The sequence below is a fragment of the Lithobates pipiens genome, unplaced genomic scaffold, assembly GCF_037356315.1.
Source record: "Lithobates pipiens isolate NorthernLeopardFrog02 unplaced genomic scaffold, aLitPip1_a1.2 Scaffold_1, whole genome shotgun sequence".
Classification (NCBI taxonomy): Eukaryota; Metazoa; Chordata; class Amphibia; order Anura; family Ranidae; genus Lithobates; species Lithobates pipiens.
The window spans coordinates 215,976,380-215,994,731 of NW_027507685.1; the positions used below are offsets into that span (position 1 = coordinate 215,976,380).

The window sequence follows — 18,352 nt, forward strand, 5'->3', positions numbered from 1 at the left end:
CCTTTCACACATGCAGACTGTAAGGCCGCGTACACACGGGCGGACTGTCCGTCCAACTTAGTCCGTCAGACAATCCGACAGACAGTCCGTCCTACTTTTGAATGAACGGACTTGACCACACACGATGAACAGACAGTCCGCTGAAAACTTGCGCGATGACGTGTACAGCACGTACGACGGGACTAGAAATACGACGTCCAATACACAGCAATGCAACCTTCGGCCGTGTAAATCCTTTCTGAGCATGCGCCATACTTAGTCCGTCCAACTAGCCTACTCACGAGCGGACTGTCCGCTGAAACCAAAGTTGGACGGACAATATTACGGAAATTCCGAAAGACTTAGTCCGCCAGTTTTTCCGCTGAAAAAGTCCGCTGAAGCCCACACACGAGCGGACTGTCCGCTGAAACACGTTTCAGCGGACTAAGTTGGACGGACAATCCTCTCGTGTGTACGCGGCCTTAGTTTCATCAGTTCAGGCTGTTTCCACAACCTGTGTACTCTTGAAATCTATGGACCTCAAGTCGCATCAAAATGGGACCAAAGTAGTGCAGGGACTACTTTGAAGTTGCTTGCATCTTGAAGTCGCACAGATATGAACAGTACTCATTGGAAATCATGGGGTACGACTTGTCATGCGACTTTTCAGTCCCAAAGCGCATGGAAAGTTGCACTAGTGGAAGCCTAGCCTTTGTCAGGTCAAAACAGATGAACTGTTCATCAGCTGCTTATCCGTTTCTTGTCGCTTTTTTTTTTTTTTTTTCGCATCCACTACCGATACAAAAATTGATTCATTTTTCATCCGATCCATTTTTTTTAATAGTAAAGTAAAATAGGGCTTTGATCTGTTTCAAAAAACATATGTAAACTGATGTAAATAGATCATTATTCATTTACATCTGTTTTCCATAGAGATGCATTGATGTCCTGTTTTTTGTTTTTTTTTTCATCCGTCAACAGATGGTTGAAAAAGGGACAAATGATAACCATGTCTGAAAGGGGCCTCATTCTTTTGAATATATATATATATATATATATATATATATATATATATATATATATATATATATATATATATATATATATATATATATATATAAAATAAAATTACTTTTTCTTTTTTTTATAGTTTCACAGAACCATAAGTGGGATCCATGAAATGCGTTGTGATATAATCGCCGAACTCTTCCCCCTCCCCACCAAAGCCATTCTGAACTACTCAGTTCTAATAAAAATAAAGGAGATAGGTGGTATACAGTAGAGTGGGAGGAAGTAACAATAAACTTTGAAAAAAGGAAACCTTTTTAGGCGAAATCGTTACATTTTTATATGAATTGAATACATAGATGCAACTTTAACAGTAATGTACATGCATTGTATTTTTAGGCACCTTTTTAAAGTCCTATATTTGGCATATTTTCTTGTTAATTTGTACTTTTAGGAATGGTGGTGCCCACCCAGGCAACTTTGGCAATATAAAAATATATATACTGTATATATGGATCCTATTTTGGCAAATATTCCCAACAGGCAAGAAAAAAATAAATAAAACAGAACTGCAATAATTAATGGGCAGTACTGGGAACTAAAGGTCCGTCAGTGTCTCCAAACCCCTTCCACTAGCATTGGTTACCATTGGGGCCCAAAGTTCTGGCATTGGAGTTCTCAGACTTGAGTAGATCACACTATAACAAGCATAACTACCAAAACTATATCCTTAAAATAGGTGACACTGTCCCTTGAAGAAGTGGTCAGAAAGTGGTGACCAGCAACCTCTCACCATCAATTGATTTGTCTAGAACCATTGCTGTTAGTCACGACTCAGAACCTTGAAATGATGATCCCTCATTAAACCACTGATATCCGCAGCGACCCAGGACCTGGCAGGGGCAATCACTCACACCTGTGACCAGTGACAACACTAGGGGGTGGCTTTTGGGGCTATAGCCCTGAATCTGGAGCCCCGAGTCTCTGCAGGGGTCCCCAAGGGGAGGGCAGTGCCAGTTTCTCTTTCTCGTTCTCTCTTTCTCGTTCTCTCTCTCTCTCTCTCTCTCATTCTCTCTTTCTCGTTCTCTCTCTCTCGTTCTCTCGTTCTCTCTCTCTCTCTCTCGTTCTCTCTCTCTCTCGTTCTCTCTCTCTCTTGTTCTCTCTCTCTCTTGTTCTCTCTCGCTCTCTCGTTCTCTCTCTCTTGTTCTCTCTCTCGTTCTCTCTCTCTTGTTCTCTCTCTCTCTCTCTCTCTCGTTCTCCTTCTCGTTCTCATTCTCTCGTTCTGTCACTCGTTCTCTCTCGCTCGTTCTCTCTCTCTCTCTCTCACTCGTTCTCTCTCTCTCTCGTTCTCTCTTGTTCTCTCTCTCTCTCGTTCTCTCTCTCTCTCCCCCCCCCTAATACAGGTATTTGCTCCCACTTCCGGCCCCTCTTGTCTGGCCCCTCCTCCGTCCCGTCCCCCCGCTGTCTTCCTAGAAGACGGCAGGGACCAGTGAGGATGCGCAACTTGACTCACGCATGCGCAGTAGGTAACCACGCTGTGAAGCAGCAAGGCTTCGCTCCCTAAATTCCCTTACCAACGATGTCGGCACCTGCACCCGGGAGCTAAGGGACAGATTGGCTTCAGGCGAGGACATCGCGGGCGCCCTTGTCAGGTAGGTGTCCTAATATTAAAAGTCAGCAGCTGCAGTATTTGTAGCTGCTGACTTTTAATATTATTTTTTTTTGGCGGAACCCTTCTTTAAGCCACTGTTTCTACATTTTAGAGATTCTTTTGTAGCCCAGCTCAGTATCCATAGATTGGCACAGGGCAAAAAAAGTGCTTTTATTTTAAAAGAGGTCAAGGTCTACACCCAGTCATGTAAGATTAACTTATATAGGACAATATACAATAATATTTGCTACAGAACAGTAAAGCAATAGCTAGCACAGATCTATGAAAGTATGAAGTTATCAAACAAATCTTTCTTTCTTTTTCTATGGAATTAAGCAGAAACTTGGGTCACCAAGTTCTACTAAAAAAATAAAAATAAATAAAAGAAAAACCTTGAATTCTCCAAAATCTTAAACCCAGAGTTGATACATAAGAAGGCTAGAGAACCCTTTTGAAGTATGATCCAATTTTCTCTTACAAAGGAAAAATTCCTTTCTGATGCCCAAAGGCAATTGGATATTCCCATAATCTACAATCTACAGTGTTCTGTCTTTTACATATTGCAGCTGGTTAAATTTTGTCCGTTTAAAAAAAATAGACTGAATAGGTTTTTAAATGGTCTGCAGAGTTGAATTGAAGTAACTCACGTGACAGACTGTTAATGCCGTGTATACACGATCGGAATTCTCGTCGGAAAAAGCTTTGATGGTTTTCCCGACAGAATTCCGCTCAAGCCGTCTTGCCTACACACGGTCACACCAAATTCCAATCGTTTATAACGTGGTGACGTACAACACGTACGACGGGACTAGAAAAAGGAAGTTTAGTAGCCAATAGCTTCTGTCTCGTAGTTGAATCTGAGCATGCGTGATTTTTGGCGTGTCGGAATTGCATACACACGATCGGAATTACCGATAGAAAGTTTTTCCGTCTGGAAAATTGAGAACATGCTATCAATTTTTGGCTGGCGGAAATTGGGACAGCTAAATTCCGATGGAGTATACACACGGTTGCATTTTCCGATGAAAAGCTCTCATCTGTCTTTTTCTGGCCGGAATTCCGATCGTGTGTACACGGCATTAGGGTCCATTCACATGGCAATGTGTGTGCTGAGCCCATGTAATTGTATGTGCATTAATATGCCTTTGCATGTTGCATTGTGTTTTTAAATGGGCCAAAATCCTTCTTTCTTTCTATTAGAACACCTTTCAGTTTTTATTACCGTTTAACTTCCTGTTTTAGCTATGGGACAGGAAGTGAAGGGAAATCTTCTTTAGGGCACACAGATGGCAAACAAAAACCTGACGGGCTATAATCCTTCCTTACTCTATCCAAAATGAAAAAAAAAAAAAATTGCCTTTAGTTACTATTTAGCGTATGTAAAGGAAACTTTAACTGCCTGCATTTATTCTTGCATTTATGCATGTGGTTGTGTGCTTGCATGTGTTTATACGTGTTAAGTTAAATCAAGTAGGGCAATAGATATATATATATATATATATATATATATATATATATATATATATATATATATATATATATATACTTTTTTTTTTTTTTTTTTTTTTTAGCGCAGGGCAATGTACAGCAATGCAATGCAGTGGTGAACTGCTCCTTTTGAAATACATTGCTTTTACAATGTACTATGGTCAACGTATGCCAGCAAATCTGGTGTGAATGGCTCCTTATATACAGTATCTCACAAAAGTGAGTACACCCCTCACGTTTTTGTAAATATTGTATTATATCTTATGTGACAACACTGAAGAAATGACACTTTGCTACAATTTTAAAGTAGTGAGTGTACAGCTTGTATAACAGTGTAAATTTGATGTCTAAAGCACTGGCAACAAAAGTGAGTACAACCCTAAGTGAAAATGTCCAAATTGGGCCCAATTAGCCATTTTCTCTCCTCTGTGTCATGTAACTCATTAGTGTTACAAGGTCTCAGGCGTGAATGGAGAGCACTCTCTCATACTGGTCACTGGAAGTTTAACAAATAACTCTCTGAGGATCTGAACAAAAGAATTGTTGCACTACATAAAGATGGCCTAGGCTATAAGAAGTTTGCCAAGACCCTGAAACTGAGCTGCAGTACAATGGCCAAGATCATACAGCAGTTTAACTGGACAGGTTCCACTCAGAACAGGCCTTGCCATGGTCGGCCAAAGAAGTTGAGTGTACATGCTCAGCGTCATATCCAGAGGTGGTCTTTGGGAAATAGACAAATGAGTGCTGCCAGCATTGCTGCAGAGGTTGAAAGGGTGGGGGGTCAGCCTGTCTCAGACCATAGGCCACACACTGCATAAAATTGGTTTGCGTGGATGTCTTCCCAGAAGGAAGCCTCTTCTAAATATGATGCACAAAGTCCACAAACAGTTTGCTGAAGACAAGCAGACTAAGGTCATGGATTACTGGAACCATGTTCTGTGGTCTGATGAGACCAAGATAAACTTATTTGGTTCAGATGGTGTCAAGCCTGTGTGGTGACAACCAAGTGAGGAGTACAAAGACAAGTGTGTCTTGCCTGCAGTTCAAGCATGGTGTTGGTAAAGTCATGGTCTGGGGCTGCATGAGTGCTGTCGGCACTGGGGAGCTATAGTTCATTGAGGGAACCATGAATGCCAACATGTGCTGTGACATACTGAAGTAGAGCATGATCCCCTCCCTTCAGATACTGGGCCACAGGGCAGTATTCCAACATAACGACCCCAAACACACCTCCAAGGCAACCCACTGCCTTGCTAAAGAAGCTGAGGGTAAAGGTGATGGACTGGCCAAGCATGTCTACAGACCTAAACCATATTGAGCATTTGTGGGGCATCCTCAGACGGAAGGTGGAGGAGTGCAAGGTATCTAACATCTACCAGCTCTGTGATGTCATCATGGAGGAGTGGAAGAGGACTCCAGTGGCAACCTGTGAAGCTCTGGTGAACTCCATGCCCAAGAGGGTTAAGACAAGCGGTGGAGCGGAAACCAGGTGAGGAGTACAAAGACAAGTGTGTCTTGCCTACAGTCAAGCATGGTGGTGGGAGTGTCATGGTCTAGGGCTGCATGAGTGCTTCCGGCACTGGGGAGCTACAATTCATTGAAGGAATCATGAATGCCAACATGTACTGTGGCATACTGAAGCCGGGCATGATCCCCCTCCCTTTGGAGATTGGGCCACAGGGCAGTATTCCAACATGATGACGACCCCAAACACACCTCCAAAACATCCACCAGCTCTGTAATTTCGTCATGGAGGAGTGGAAGAGGACTCCAGTGGCAACCTGTGAAGCTCTGGTGAACTCAAAGCCCAAGAGGGTTAAGTCAGTGCTGGAAAATAATGGTGGCCACACAAAATATTGACACTTTGGACATTTTCACTTAGGGGTGTATTTACTTTTGTTGCCAGCAATTAAGACATTAATGGCTGTGTTGCGTTATTTTGAGGGGACAGCAAATTTACACTGTTATACAAGCTGTACACTCACTACTTTACATTGTGACAGTGTCAATTTTTCAGTGTTGTCACAGGAAAAAATGTAATGAAATATTTACAAAAATGTGGGGGGTGTACTAACTTTTGCGAGATACTGTATTTCCTCAGATCAAAGGTTCTTTGATCTGAGGAAATACAGTATCTCGCAAAAGTTAGTACACCCCACATTTTTCTCTAATTTTCCGCTCTTTGTTTTCCGATCGTGTGTACACAAGTCCAACGCACAAAAGTTCACGCATGCTCGGAATCAAGCAGAAGGAGCTGCACTGGCTACTGAACTTCCTTTTTCTTGGCTCGTTGTACGTGTTGTTTCTCACCATGTTCCCACGTTTGTAATTGTTGGCCAACATTTGTGTGACTGTGTGTATGCAAGACAAGTTTGAGCCAACATCCTTCAAACAAAATTCCATGGTTTTGTTGTCGGAAAGTCCAAATCGTGTGTACGGGGCATTAGAGTTAGAATGGCTTGTTAGTATACTGATATGGTTTGGATGGGCTCTTGCTTTACTCCACTCTATTGTGGTCAGTGGCAGTGTAATGTGTCCATGTCACAAGAATTATAAGAGACGTAATTTCAGGCATCTGGAATGCACACCGGGCAGCAATCTGACCTAATGCTACACGCTTGTATTAAAGCGATTATTGTATGTGTAATTGCTTTTACAGGGGTTGTAAAGGTTCATTTTTTATTTTCTAAATAGGTTCCTTTAAGCTAGTGCATTGTTGGTTTACTTACCTTTTCCTTCAATTTACCTTCTAAATGTTTTTTTTTTCTTTGTTTTCTTTGTCTGAATTTCTCATTTCCTGTTCTTCCTCAGTAAGCTGTTCAGTAAGCTGTTCTGGCTGACTAAACACCGCTCGGATGATGGTGTGAAGTTTACTGAGGAGAAACAGGAAGTGAGAAATTCAGACAAAGAAAAAAAACATTTAGAAGGGAAATCAAAGGAAAAGGTAAGTGAACCAACAATGCACTAGCTTAAAGGAACCTATTTAGAAAATAAAAAACAAAGCTTTACGGCTCCAAATGTCAGCAGCGCCCCCGCACCTCTGGCCAAATGTGGTACTGCACACCGCAGAGGCTTGAATCCTGCTCGTTTTGTAAGACAACACTTGCAAACCGAGTCAAGATTTAAAAAAATAATAGCTCGTATTGCAAAACGCTCATTACTCGCAATCCAAGGTTCCACTGTATTGAGCTCTACAGACTAAGACTGGAATGCCATTAAAGTTCAAGTGCGTGTAAAGGCAGACGTCCCAATACTATCGTATATCTGCACCGGTACTTTAAATTGCACTCATGGACTTTATGAATGAAGATTGTTGCACTAGAACTTTGAGTTGCACTGATTATTTTATATGTATATATAAACACTTTATGAGATGGCAAACAGATTATTGAATTCCATATATTTAATATGCTTGGATTTATGTATTGATTTATATAGTGGAGAGAGCACAGAAATGTATGTGGTTGGTATAGGAGCAGCGCTTGTTTTTTTGATACTTAAAACATACCTCCCAACATTTTGAGATGGGAATGAGGGACACCTATCAGCAAAAGTATGCAGGCATAGGACACACCCCTTTGCCACGCCCCCTTAAAGGAGAATTGTACAAAAAAACAAGATTGGTTAAACCCACAAGTGCTTTTTACCATTACTATTCCTTTATATTGGCTTTTGGCATTTACAAATGCAGCGATTTAGTAATCAGATGAAAGGTTTAACACTGGAAAACACTTTTTGATAGATAAAAAGTGCATTTTATATACAACTATATAGATCAGACCAAAATGAGAGACAGATGAGGAGGAAGGAGAGACAGAGGGACATTGCTCCAAATCAGGGACAGTCCCTCCAAATCAGGGACAGTCCCTCCAAATTAGGGACAGTTGGGAGCTATGCTTAAAATAAAATGTGAAGCATTTTTAGAAAAAAAAAGAAATACTGTGGATCCCAACTTCTATCCACTTCCCGGAGCTGCTGGTGATGTCGCCGTGTCTTCTTACTGCCTCTTGGGGAAATATGGGTGCTCAAAATCTCCTAAGAATCCACACCTACCATCTACTTACCACTGGTGTGCTATTGTTGTAATTCACTAGCAAGCTTTGCTTCCTGCAAAAGGTCAGTCAGATATCGAAGGAGTGCTGTGCACGTTGTGAGTTCATTGCAGCTAATGTTAAAGAGGGAGACGCTGAAGCTGCAGCAGAATGACTGGTGTGACACGGCCCCTTACATCACACATCTTTTGGTAGGTGGAAAAGTCTCTATGTAGGTGTTCAAGGTGTATAAATATAGCTGTTCCCTAGAGCTGCCCTTTAAACAATCACTGTGATTATCTTTCCTCTTCAGAGAAGCCTATCCTGCCTCCATCTAACAACTTCACTATTCTCTCCATTAGCTCATCCCCCACAGCTATTACCCTTTTGTATAACTTGACCCTCCCTCCTAGATTGTAAGCTCTAACGAGCAGGGCCCTCTGATTCCCCTTGTCTTGAATTGTATTGTATTGTACTGTCTACCCCAATGTTGTAAAGCGCTGCGTAAACTGTCGGCGCTATATAAATCCTGTATAATAATAATTATATGAAGTCTTGCACCAGCATTTTGTGCTTATTTGAAAAGGTTTACAGTATGGAAGTCCTAGAGCCTGCTAGGAGGAGAGAAAGGGTAAAGAGCCACAGGGCTCTAATTCGGAATTTACAGGCAAGATGGACAATGATATAGTAAAAAAATATATTTGATTAACAATGAGTCGTATCAAACAGGTCAAGTAAAAAAGAATTAAAAACACAGGCATATGATAGTAATGAGTATCTAGTGTAAACAAGAAAGTTGACACAAAATAAACGGCAGTGCGTCAACGCGTTTCACTGTTTTGCTTCGTCAGGACACACTTGTGAGTAGTTGGAAGGAACAGGTCTCACTTGTCTGCATAGAAATATCTCCACACAGAGAGTTCCCAGATGATCACCCAGGAATCACCATGTAAAGTAGGAGGCAGTTTCTTACTAATACCAGTGATTGTGTATAAGGCTGATAGCGTAAAGATGTATAGATATGAATATAAACTCATATGGTTCACTGGGGGGAGCTACACCGTAAGTATCCAGGAAATTAAAGGGGGAGGGTAATAGAGAGGGGAAGGGTAGAACAAACAACACCCTTTCACCTGTTTTCAGTCCACAGAAACGGGGGCTTCAACAATAATCCATATGGACAGATATATATTTCTTCCAAACTGGATATATGGAACTCTCTTATACCTGCCCACAGTCAGTATAACTATATAGGCTCTATAGGTATATTTAAACAGGCCATAATAGCATGAGGTTCAGTGTCTCCCCGAGGAACCCGATGAATCAGCCGAAGGGGCCCCTGGGACAAGTCCAGGTCCAGCATGTGGACACAGCTGGTCACACAGTTCCCAAGATGTCCTGATCAATGAACTGGTTAATACCACGTTCTTACAAATGTCTGTAATTACTGTCACACTGTATGGAACCAGCGACATGACCCAGATATCATGAATTCAGATGTGTCTCACGCATGTGACATATTACAGGCTTCCAGGCATTTCATGGAGCTGCTTATCTCAGCTTCTGCAGCCAGACACCAATTTGCATTAAATCCGATTATTTCGCCCTCTTTCTCTGAAGAAAAATAACGAGATCAAATATGGGCAGAACGGAGGGAAATAACAGATTCAAATCCCTGTGCTGGGCAAAATAAGGCTCCGTCAGCGACTCACACGCTGCATGGAGACAGCGGGAGTGGCTGGCCTGACACAACCTGCCGCACTGCTAACCTAGGGAGGGTAATGAGAAGAGCCAACCTCACATACAGGAACTTTCCTCTCTCTTTATTAAAGCTGAACTACAGGCAAACCCCAAACTGTTTACCTGCCAAAGCATTTGTATTTCTGTTCATCCAGTCCTCAGAGTTATGCCACTATGTCACCCAGTACAGCCCTATTTGGCATGGCAGAAGACCTGATCTTTCTCTTCTGCAGTTCCACTCATGCTCATCTCTGTGTCATTCTGCTCTCTCCTCCTATCAACATGCTTATTGCACTGCAGCACTCCCAACTGGCTCCTTGTTCTGCTCGATAGTGACTGCAAGAGGCTGATACCAAGTCATTGCTTGCATTTAAAAAATATAGTTTTCATAATGCGTTGTGATTGCATACTGCAGTGTGAAAGCCCGAGGGCTTTCACACTGCAGCGGTGCGCTGGCAGGACATCAGGAAAAGTCCTACCAGCAGCTTCTTTGGAGTGGTGAAGGAGCGGTGTGTTTACCGCTCCTCCACCGCTGCTCCCCATTGAAATCAATGGGGCAGCGCTGTATTACCGCCGGCAAAACGCCGCTATTGCGTATTGCGGGCGGTTTTAACCCTTTCTTGGCTGTGCCGCAAATCCGACAGTAAAACGCTGCTAAAACTAGCGGCGTTTTACCGCCGACGCTATGGGCGGCGTGATGTGAAAGGGGTCTTAGCCCCTGTACACACGGTCGGAGATTTCCACAACCAAATCCGTCGGATTCTGCCCATCGGATTTTGTCCATCGGATCTTGTCCGAAACTGTTGCATACACACGGTCTGACAAAGTTGGCGAAAAATCTGATCTTTCAGAACGTGATGACGTAATTTAGTTACGATGGGACTACATTCAGGCTAGTAGACAATAGCTTTGATGTAGGAATTTGATCTGAACATGCGTGGCACTTGGTCCGATCAAACGGACGGAATCAGTACGATGCAGACCACACACAGTCGGATTATCCAACGACACGGTCCGATAAGACACATTCCGACGGATTCTCCGACCGTGTGTACAAGGCTTGAGAGATCAGTCTCATGGAAGACCATAAGGACAGGCGCTCAATTCAGTGGTGGAGAAATCATCTGACAAATGATCACTATGGAGGGATCCTGGATGGGAACCCAATCAGAGGTTAGCAGCAGGCATTGTATCAGAAAGAGACAGCGAACATGCGACTTATATTAGTATCGTAACATAAGGAAAAACCCACATACTTACTTACTTATCCAGACTAGGCACGTCCAGTTGACTTTTTTCTTTTATTCTTTTTTTGCAGCAATTTTGGCAGACCTTGGCTATTTTAAATGAATGATGTTCTAAATTATTCCATAGTTTATAAAGCTTACATTTTCTTGCTTAAATTTGCAATTGAATACTTCAAAAATAATTTCTGCCACTTTCATAAAATGTAGCAAATATTTTCGACGACGCTACGATATTATTTTCATCATGTAAGTCAACAAAGCACTTTTGTAGTTATTGGAATTATGTTGAAGAAGCCTTCAGTAGAACGATTATGATTATTCTGATCAGTTTGGCCCTTTGTTTCATTTGGGGGAGACAAGCCTTACATAGAAAGTTCTGGTTCAGAAACAATTGTGGATAAAATAAATCATTGTGAACTGGGAGTTTTGAGAGTTTATGTATAGAATTTTTATTTTCTGTCTGTCTTCTTCAGGAAGGTCAACATTTGATTCAGGAGAAGCCAGAGCTGGCCGGGGTGGTAAAGAAGAAGATTGAAGAGATCCGTCAGTGTTGGGTGGAGCTGGAGTCCACTACTCACGCCAAAGCACAGCAGCTCTTCCAATCCAGTAAAGCTGACCTGGTAGTACAAAATTATTCAGACCTGGGAAAGAGACTCTTCAAGCTAGAAGAGCAACTTCAACCATTGGAAGCTTTACCAGACTTTTCCACAGTCAACACGCATATTAAAAAGCTTGAGGTAAGTCCTCCCTTCACTGTTAGTCTGACAGCCTTATAAGTGTTATGCATGGTCTCGGAGGGCAGCTATTGAAAACATTCTAACTGTACAAATGTGCAAGATTGGGGAGATGGGGAGGTTTTCCCTGACTTCTTGTTCTAACACCCATCATCCAGACAGGAAGTGAAGGGAAATCTCTAAATCTGGAATGCAAAGTGGGAAAAAAAACCATGAAAGGTTCAATTCCTTCCTCACCCTATTCATAACAAAAAAATTTTGACTGTAATTGGCCATTTGGAGCAATTTATGAGTGTATGTGTACCATACCTGGCCAATCTCTGTGGAAGATGGAAATCATTGTAGTAGGCACTGCTACTACAGTGATTGCTGCTGGCATATGGGTCCCTGCCGAGCCGCTTCCCTGCAGCACGTGTGCCCTGCTGGGCACGTGTGATGTTCTGAAAATCTGTTCATCCTCCCAATGAATGTAAACCGTTCTCTGATTAGATGTGGTGGAGAGGCAGTGGTGTTCACAAGTCTGCTGAAAGTCTGCTTTAGGTATATATCATTGGTCTTATTTTGTTCTTTTATGTATATTATAATGTTTAAAGAAGTTAAATTATCCCATGTCGTTCCACTTGTTATCCCACCTAACAGCTGTAAGCCCTTGTGCACACGGTCAGACATTTCGACAACCAAATCCATCGGATTTTGTCCGAAACTGTTGCATACACACAGTCGGACAAAGTTGTCAGAAAATCCAAAGATCGTACATAACGTGATGGCGTTATTTCGTTACGATGGGACTACGTTCACGCTAGTAGCCCATAGCTTTGGTCTAGGAATTTGATCTGAGCATGCGTGGCACTTTGTCCAATCGGAATTCTCTACACATGATCGGACAAAGTCCGTTCAGAGTATGTTGTCAGAAAATTTTATAGACAAGTTGGAAAACTTGGTCCGTCGGATACTCCGATGGAAACAGTCCGATGGAGCCCATACACTGTCGGATTATCCGACAACACGGTCCTATCGGACATTGTCCATTGGAATATCCGACTGTGTGTACAAGAGCTAACAGTTGAAAATTCTTAGACTGCTACTGTGAAAAAAAAAAACTTTGTAAAAAGTGTTTTTTTTTTTCCTACTTTCAGTTGCTTCATTTCTATTTACCTCTCGGCTGCAATTATTTTTTTTAGCCAATATATAAAATAATACTTCCAAGACGTCTCTGAATGTTTTTCTCATTGCTATTCAAGTTGCTTTAAGAAAGGCCTGGATTCTTTCCTAAATGTACACATTATAACTTGGTACTAACATTTATAGGTAAAGTTGATCCAGGGAAAATCTGATTGCCTCACGGTGGATCAGGAAGGAATTTTTTTCCCCTGCTTTAGCAAATCGGAGCATGCTTTGATGGGTTTTTTTTTTTGCCTTCCTCTGGATAAACTGTGGGTGTAGGTTTGTGTATGTGGGATTGTATTTTTTATTTATTTTTGGTTGAACTTGATGGACTTGCGTCTTTTTTTCAACCTAACTATGTAACTAAAGCCCCATACACACTATCATATTTTCTGCTGATTTTTGTCTTCAGATTTACCAAAACCATATAATATGAGGTCAAACCTTAGGAGTTTCAATGTGTATGCAATCAGGCAGGCCCTTATACTACATGGTTTTGGTAAATCTGAAGACAAAAATCAGCAGAAAATCTGATAGTGTGTATGGGGCTTAAGTTAACAAATTTCATAAATATCACCTGCCTCGTGTAGGCTTTTAGCTGTATTGTTATTTGATGTGATCTATAGCCTGTCAGCAGAATGGTATCTTCCTTTTGTACCTAATATCTTTTATTTTGTACATTGTGGATACTGCCATGCTATAATGAAATAAAAATGTGAAAAGGAAAAAAACAATACTTCACCCAATTGGCAGAGGAGGGATGATGTAATTTGTATCCAGGCAGGCTGTACAAAGACAGACTTTCAAAGGTAATTCTTTACATAGAGTTTTCACAGCTGCTGTCTAGGTATTGCTAGAGAACTGTGACATGAGAGAGAGCAATAAAGAACTTTTGTACAGGTGCTTGATATTGGAAACTGTTTACATGGTCTTTCTTTTACTTTTTAAACAAATATAATGGTAACATTTAACCACTTGCCACCAAGCTAGGTACCCGTACATAGCTAGATTTCAAATGGTTATACCGGGATGATGCCTACAGCTGCAGGCATCATCCCAGTACCATTTTTTTGAGACGACGGTCAGCTCTCGTGTTAAGGTAATCCTAGCGACTAATTACCCGCTGGATTGCTTTTACAGGCAGCAGGTTGGGGTGCCCCCTCTCTTTCCATAGCTTTACAGGGATCTACTGCCCCACAGGAGTCTCAATTGACCAGTCAGCACTTCCTCCGACTGATCACAGAGCTGAACAAAGACTGGATCAGCTTTGTTTGGCTCTCTGATATAGTAACATAGAAGCGATGACCTTACATCACTTTTGGTTTACCCATATGTAAACGGCACCTTTTTTGAAAAAGAAAAGCATTTGCTCACACCAATCTTGGTACACACAATACATACGGTAATCAATTTTTTTGTAAAATATAAAAGATGTTTGTACGCCAAGTAAATGGATACCAAACATGTCACACTTTAAAATTTCACACCCCTGTGCAACAGCGACAGCAGGTACTGGCTATCTTCATCCAAATACCATGTAACAAAAAATTACAAAACCCACCAATTTGTTTTCTAGGGCATCTGCTTTAAAAATATATAATGTTTGGGGGTTCTAAGATATTCGCTAGCAAAAAATTCTGATTGTTACATGTAAACAAAAAGTGCCAGAAAAGACCTGGGGGTCAAATGGTTAAGGATGAAATTCAGATGCTGTGGAAAGTGGAATATACAGTATATTTGCTAACCATGCTTGTAAGCATTTAAATAACTGAACTAAGGGATTGTATTAAAACATTGTTTTGTACCTGCTGAGGTCTGTTCAAGTCCTAAACATCCAAACAAGTTTCTCTGGCAAACCTGAAGGCTATGCTACTCTGCTACAGTATATACAGTATATGGCTTGAAAAAGTATTCATACCCCTTGAAATTTTGCACATTTTGTCATGGTACAACCAAAAACGTAAATGTATTTTATTGGGATTTTATGTGATAGACCGACACAAAGTGGCGCTTAATTGTGAAATGATAATTCTAAAATGATAAATGGTATTCAAAATGTTTTACAAATAAATATGTGAAAGTGTGACGTGCATTTGTAGAACCACCCTTTGCTGCAATTACAGCTGCAAGTCTTTTTGGGGATGTCTCTACCAGCTTTGCACATCTAGAGGGACATTTTTGCCCATTCTTCTTTGCAAAATGGCTCCAGCTCTGTCAGATTGGATAGAAAGCGTCTGTGAACAGTAGGGCTGCAACTGGCGATTATTTTCATAATCGATTAGTTGGCCGATTCTTGTTTCGATTAATCAGTTAATAACCTTAAAGTGTGGTGTATAATTTTGTTAATATGTAAAATGCAATTTTTTCTTAAATATCTCTATGCAGTGGTAAATATAAATAACCAACTATATGGTTAGGGAGAAAAATATCAAATCCACTCTGAGAATAACAGAAGATATACATACTGTATACACTATTAGAGGAGATATATACTGTATATACTATTAGAAGAATATACTGTTAATACTTTTAGAGGAGGTATATACTATTAGAAGAGATGTACTGTATATGCTATTAGAGGAGATATATACTATTAGAATTGATATACTGTATATGCTATTAGAGGAGATATACTGTTTATACTATTAGAGGAGATATATACTATTAGAAGAGATATACTGTATATTCTATTAGAGGAGAGATATACTGTGTATACTATTAGAAGAGATACTGTATATGCTATTAGAGTAGATATACTGTATATACTATTAGAGTAGATATACTGTATATATTATTAGAGGAGAGATATACTGTATATAGTATTAGAGAATCCATTTTTTTTCTTAATATTTTTTTCTTAATAAAGAAAGATTAAATAAAAAAAAACAAAAAAAAAACAATCTCTTCCTTAAAAAAAAAAATCTAATTTTAAGAACGTTCCTTTCGATTTTTCTAATCGTTGGTGGGGTCAAATCAACGTTCATTTTCAACCACAGTGACAGGACAATTTGGAAATAATAGAAAACTTTTTCGTCAAAGTAATTTTCAGACGGTGTATGTGGTTTTCGTTCAGAAATGACATTCATTTTAAAAACAGGATGTTAAAAACAAGCGAAAATTTCAAACATTCTTTCATTCAGTGAATGTATAAAGATTTTTCGCCTGAATGTTCTAGTCTGAAAATTGATCCATGTGGCCAGCATAAGGCTCGATGCACACCTATGCAGTTTGCTTTTGATCTGTTTCTGCAGTGCTTTTTGCTGTGCATTTTGATTTTTGCGCACGCTATTTGCATTTTTGCTTTTTTTTTGCCCAGTTAGTTGTTTGTTGGGCAGATTAAAAAACACAAATTGCTGCAAAAACGTATTACATACTTTTCTACAGCTTCTCCATTGAAGTATATTGAACCACAAAAATGCTGTTTTGTGTTTAAAAAAAAGTCCCTTTCCAAATACACAGCGTCTGAAAGCATAGATGTGAATGAACATGCCCCATAGGAGACCATGTAAATGAACTGTAGTGTGTTTCTGCAAAAAGCACCAAAAAACATTTAGTAATATAATGGGGTTAAAAAAGCTTAAATTAGCCCTTTATAGTACAAAAAAGCAGAAGAACTGCGAAAGTAATATTTATAGCAACGATTATTTGCTCTTTTTGTACTATAAAGGGCTCATTTTAGTTTTTTTTAACCCCATTATGTTACTGGCCGATTAAACGATTATGAAAATAGTAATCGATTAATTTCATAATTGATTCGTTGTCGATTAATCAATTAGTAGTTTCAGCCCTAGTGAACAGCAAATTTCAAGTCTTGCCACAGATTCTCAATTAGATTTAGGTCAAAACTTTGACTGGGCCATTCTAACACATGAATATGCTTTGATCTAAATTATTTCATTGTAGCTCTGGCTGTATGTTTAGGGTTGTTGTACTGCTGGAAGGTGAACCTCCACCCCAGTCTCAAGTCTTTTGCAGACTCTAAGCCCTTGTACACGTGGTTGGACATTCCGACAACCAAATCCGTCGTATTTTGTCCGAAACTGTTGCATACACACAGTCGGACAAAGTTGTCAGAAAATCCGATCGTACTTAATGTGATGACGTTATTTCGTTAGGACGGGACTACATTCAGGCTAGTAGCCAATAGCTTTGGTTTAGGAATTTGATCTGAGCATGCGTGGCACTTTGTCCGATCGGAATTATCTACACATGATCGGACAAAGTCCGATCGGATCATGTTGTCGGAAAATTTTATAGACAAGTTGGAAAACTTGGTCCGTCGGATATTCCGATGGAAACAGTCTGATGGAGACCACACACAGTCCGATTATCCGACAATGCGGTCCGATCGGACACATTCCGTCGGAATCTCCGAACGTGTGTACAAGGGCTAACAGGTTTTCTTCTAAGATTGCCCTGTATTTGGCTCCATTCATCTTCCCATCAACTTTGACCAGCTTTCCTGTCCCTGCTTAAGAAAAGCATTCCCACAAGATGATGCCACCACCATGTTTCCCAGGGGATGGTAATGCGTCCTGCCATGTGCCCTGTCCCATGTAATGTGTCCTGCCCCATGTAATGTGCCCTGTCCCATGTAATGTGTCCTGCCCCATGTAATTAGTTTTCTGCCACACATAGCATTTTGCTTTTTGGCCAAAATGTTATTTTGGTCTAATTTGACCAGAGCACCTTCTTCCACATGTTTGCTGTGTCATCCCACATGGCTTCTTGCAAACTGCAAATGGGTCTACTTATGTCTTTCTTTCAGAAGTGGCTTTCTTCTTCCACTCTTCCATAAAGGTCAGATTTGTGGAGAGCACGACTAATAGTTGTCCTGTGGACAGATTCTGCCACCTGAGCTGTGGATCTCTGCAGTTCCTCCAGAGTTACCATGGGCCTCTAGGCTGCTTCTCTGATGAATGCTCTCCTTGCCCGGCCTGTCAGTTTAGATGGACGGCCATGTCTTGGTAGGTTTGCAGTTGTGCCATACTTTTTCCATTTTTAGATGATGGATTGGACAGATCTCCGTCAGATGTTCAAAGCTTGGGATATTTTTATTATAACCTAACCCTGCTTTAAACTTTTCCACAACTTTATCCCTGACCTGTCCGGTGTGTTCTTTGGCCTTCATAATGCTGTTTGTTCACTAATGTTCTCTAACAAACCTCAGAGGGCTTCACAGGACAGCTGTATTTATACTGAGATTAAATTACATACAGGTGGACTCTATTTACTAAGTAGGTGACTTGTGAAGACAATTGGTTCCACTAGATATTAGTTAGGGGTATCAGTAATATAGGGGGTTGA

General features: G+C 40.6%; 1 protein-coding gene across 3 annotated transcripts in view; it reads left to right on the plus strand.

Moving 5' to 3' along the window:
* Positions 1 to 18,352, plus strand: part of SPTBN4 (spectrin beta, non-erythrocytic 4) — a 275,772-nt gene that overhangs the window by 178,259 nt on the left and 79,161 nt on the right. For all 3 annotated transcript variants that reach the window (XM_077482455.1, XM_077482464.1, XM_077482472.1), the window contains one exon: positions 11,621 to 11,884. In XM_077482455.1, coding sequence (XP_077338581.1) covers positions 11,621 to 11,884 — 264 coding nt within the window. The remainder of the gene's footprint in view (positions 1 to 11,620; positions 11,885 to 18,352) is intronic.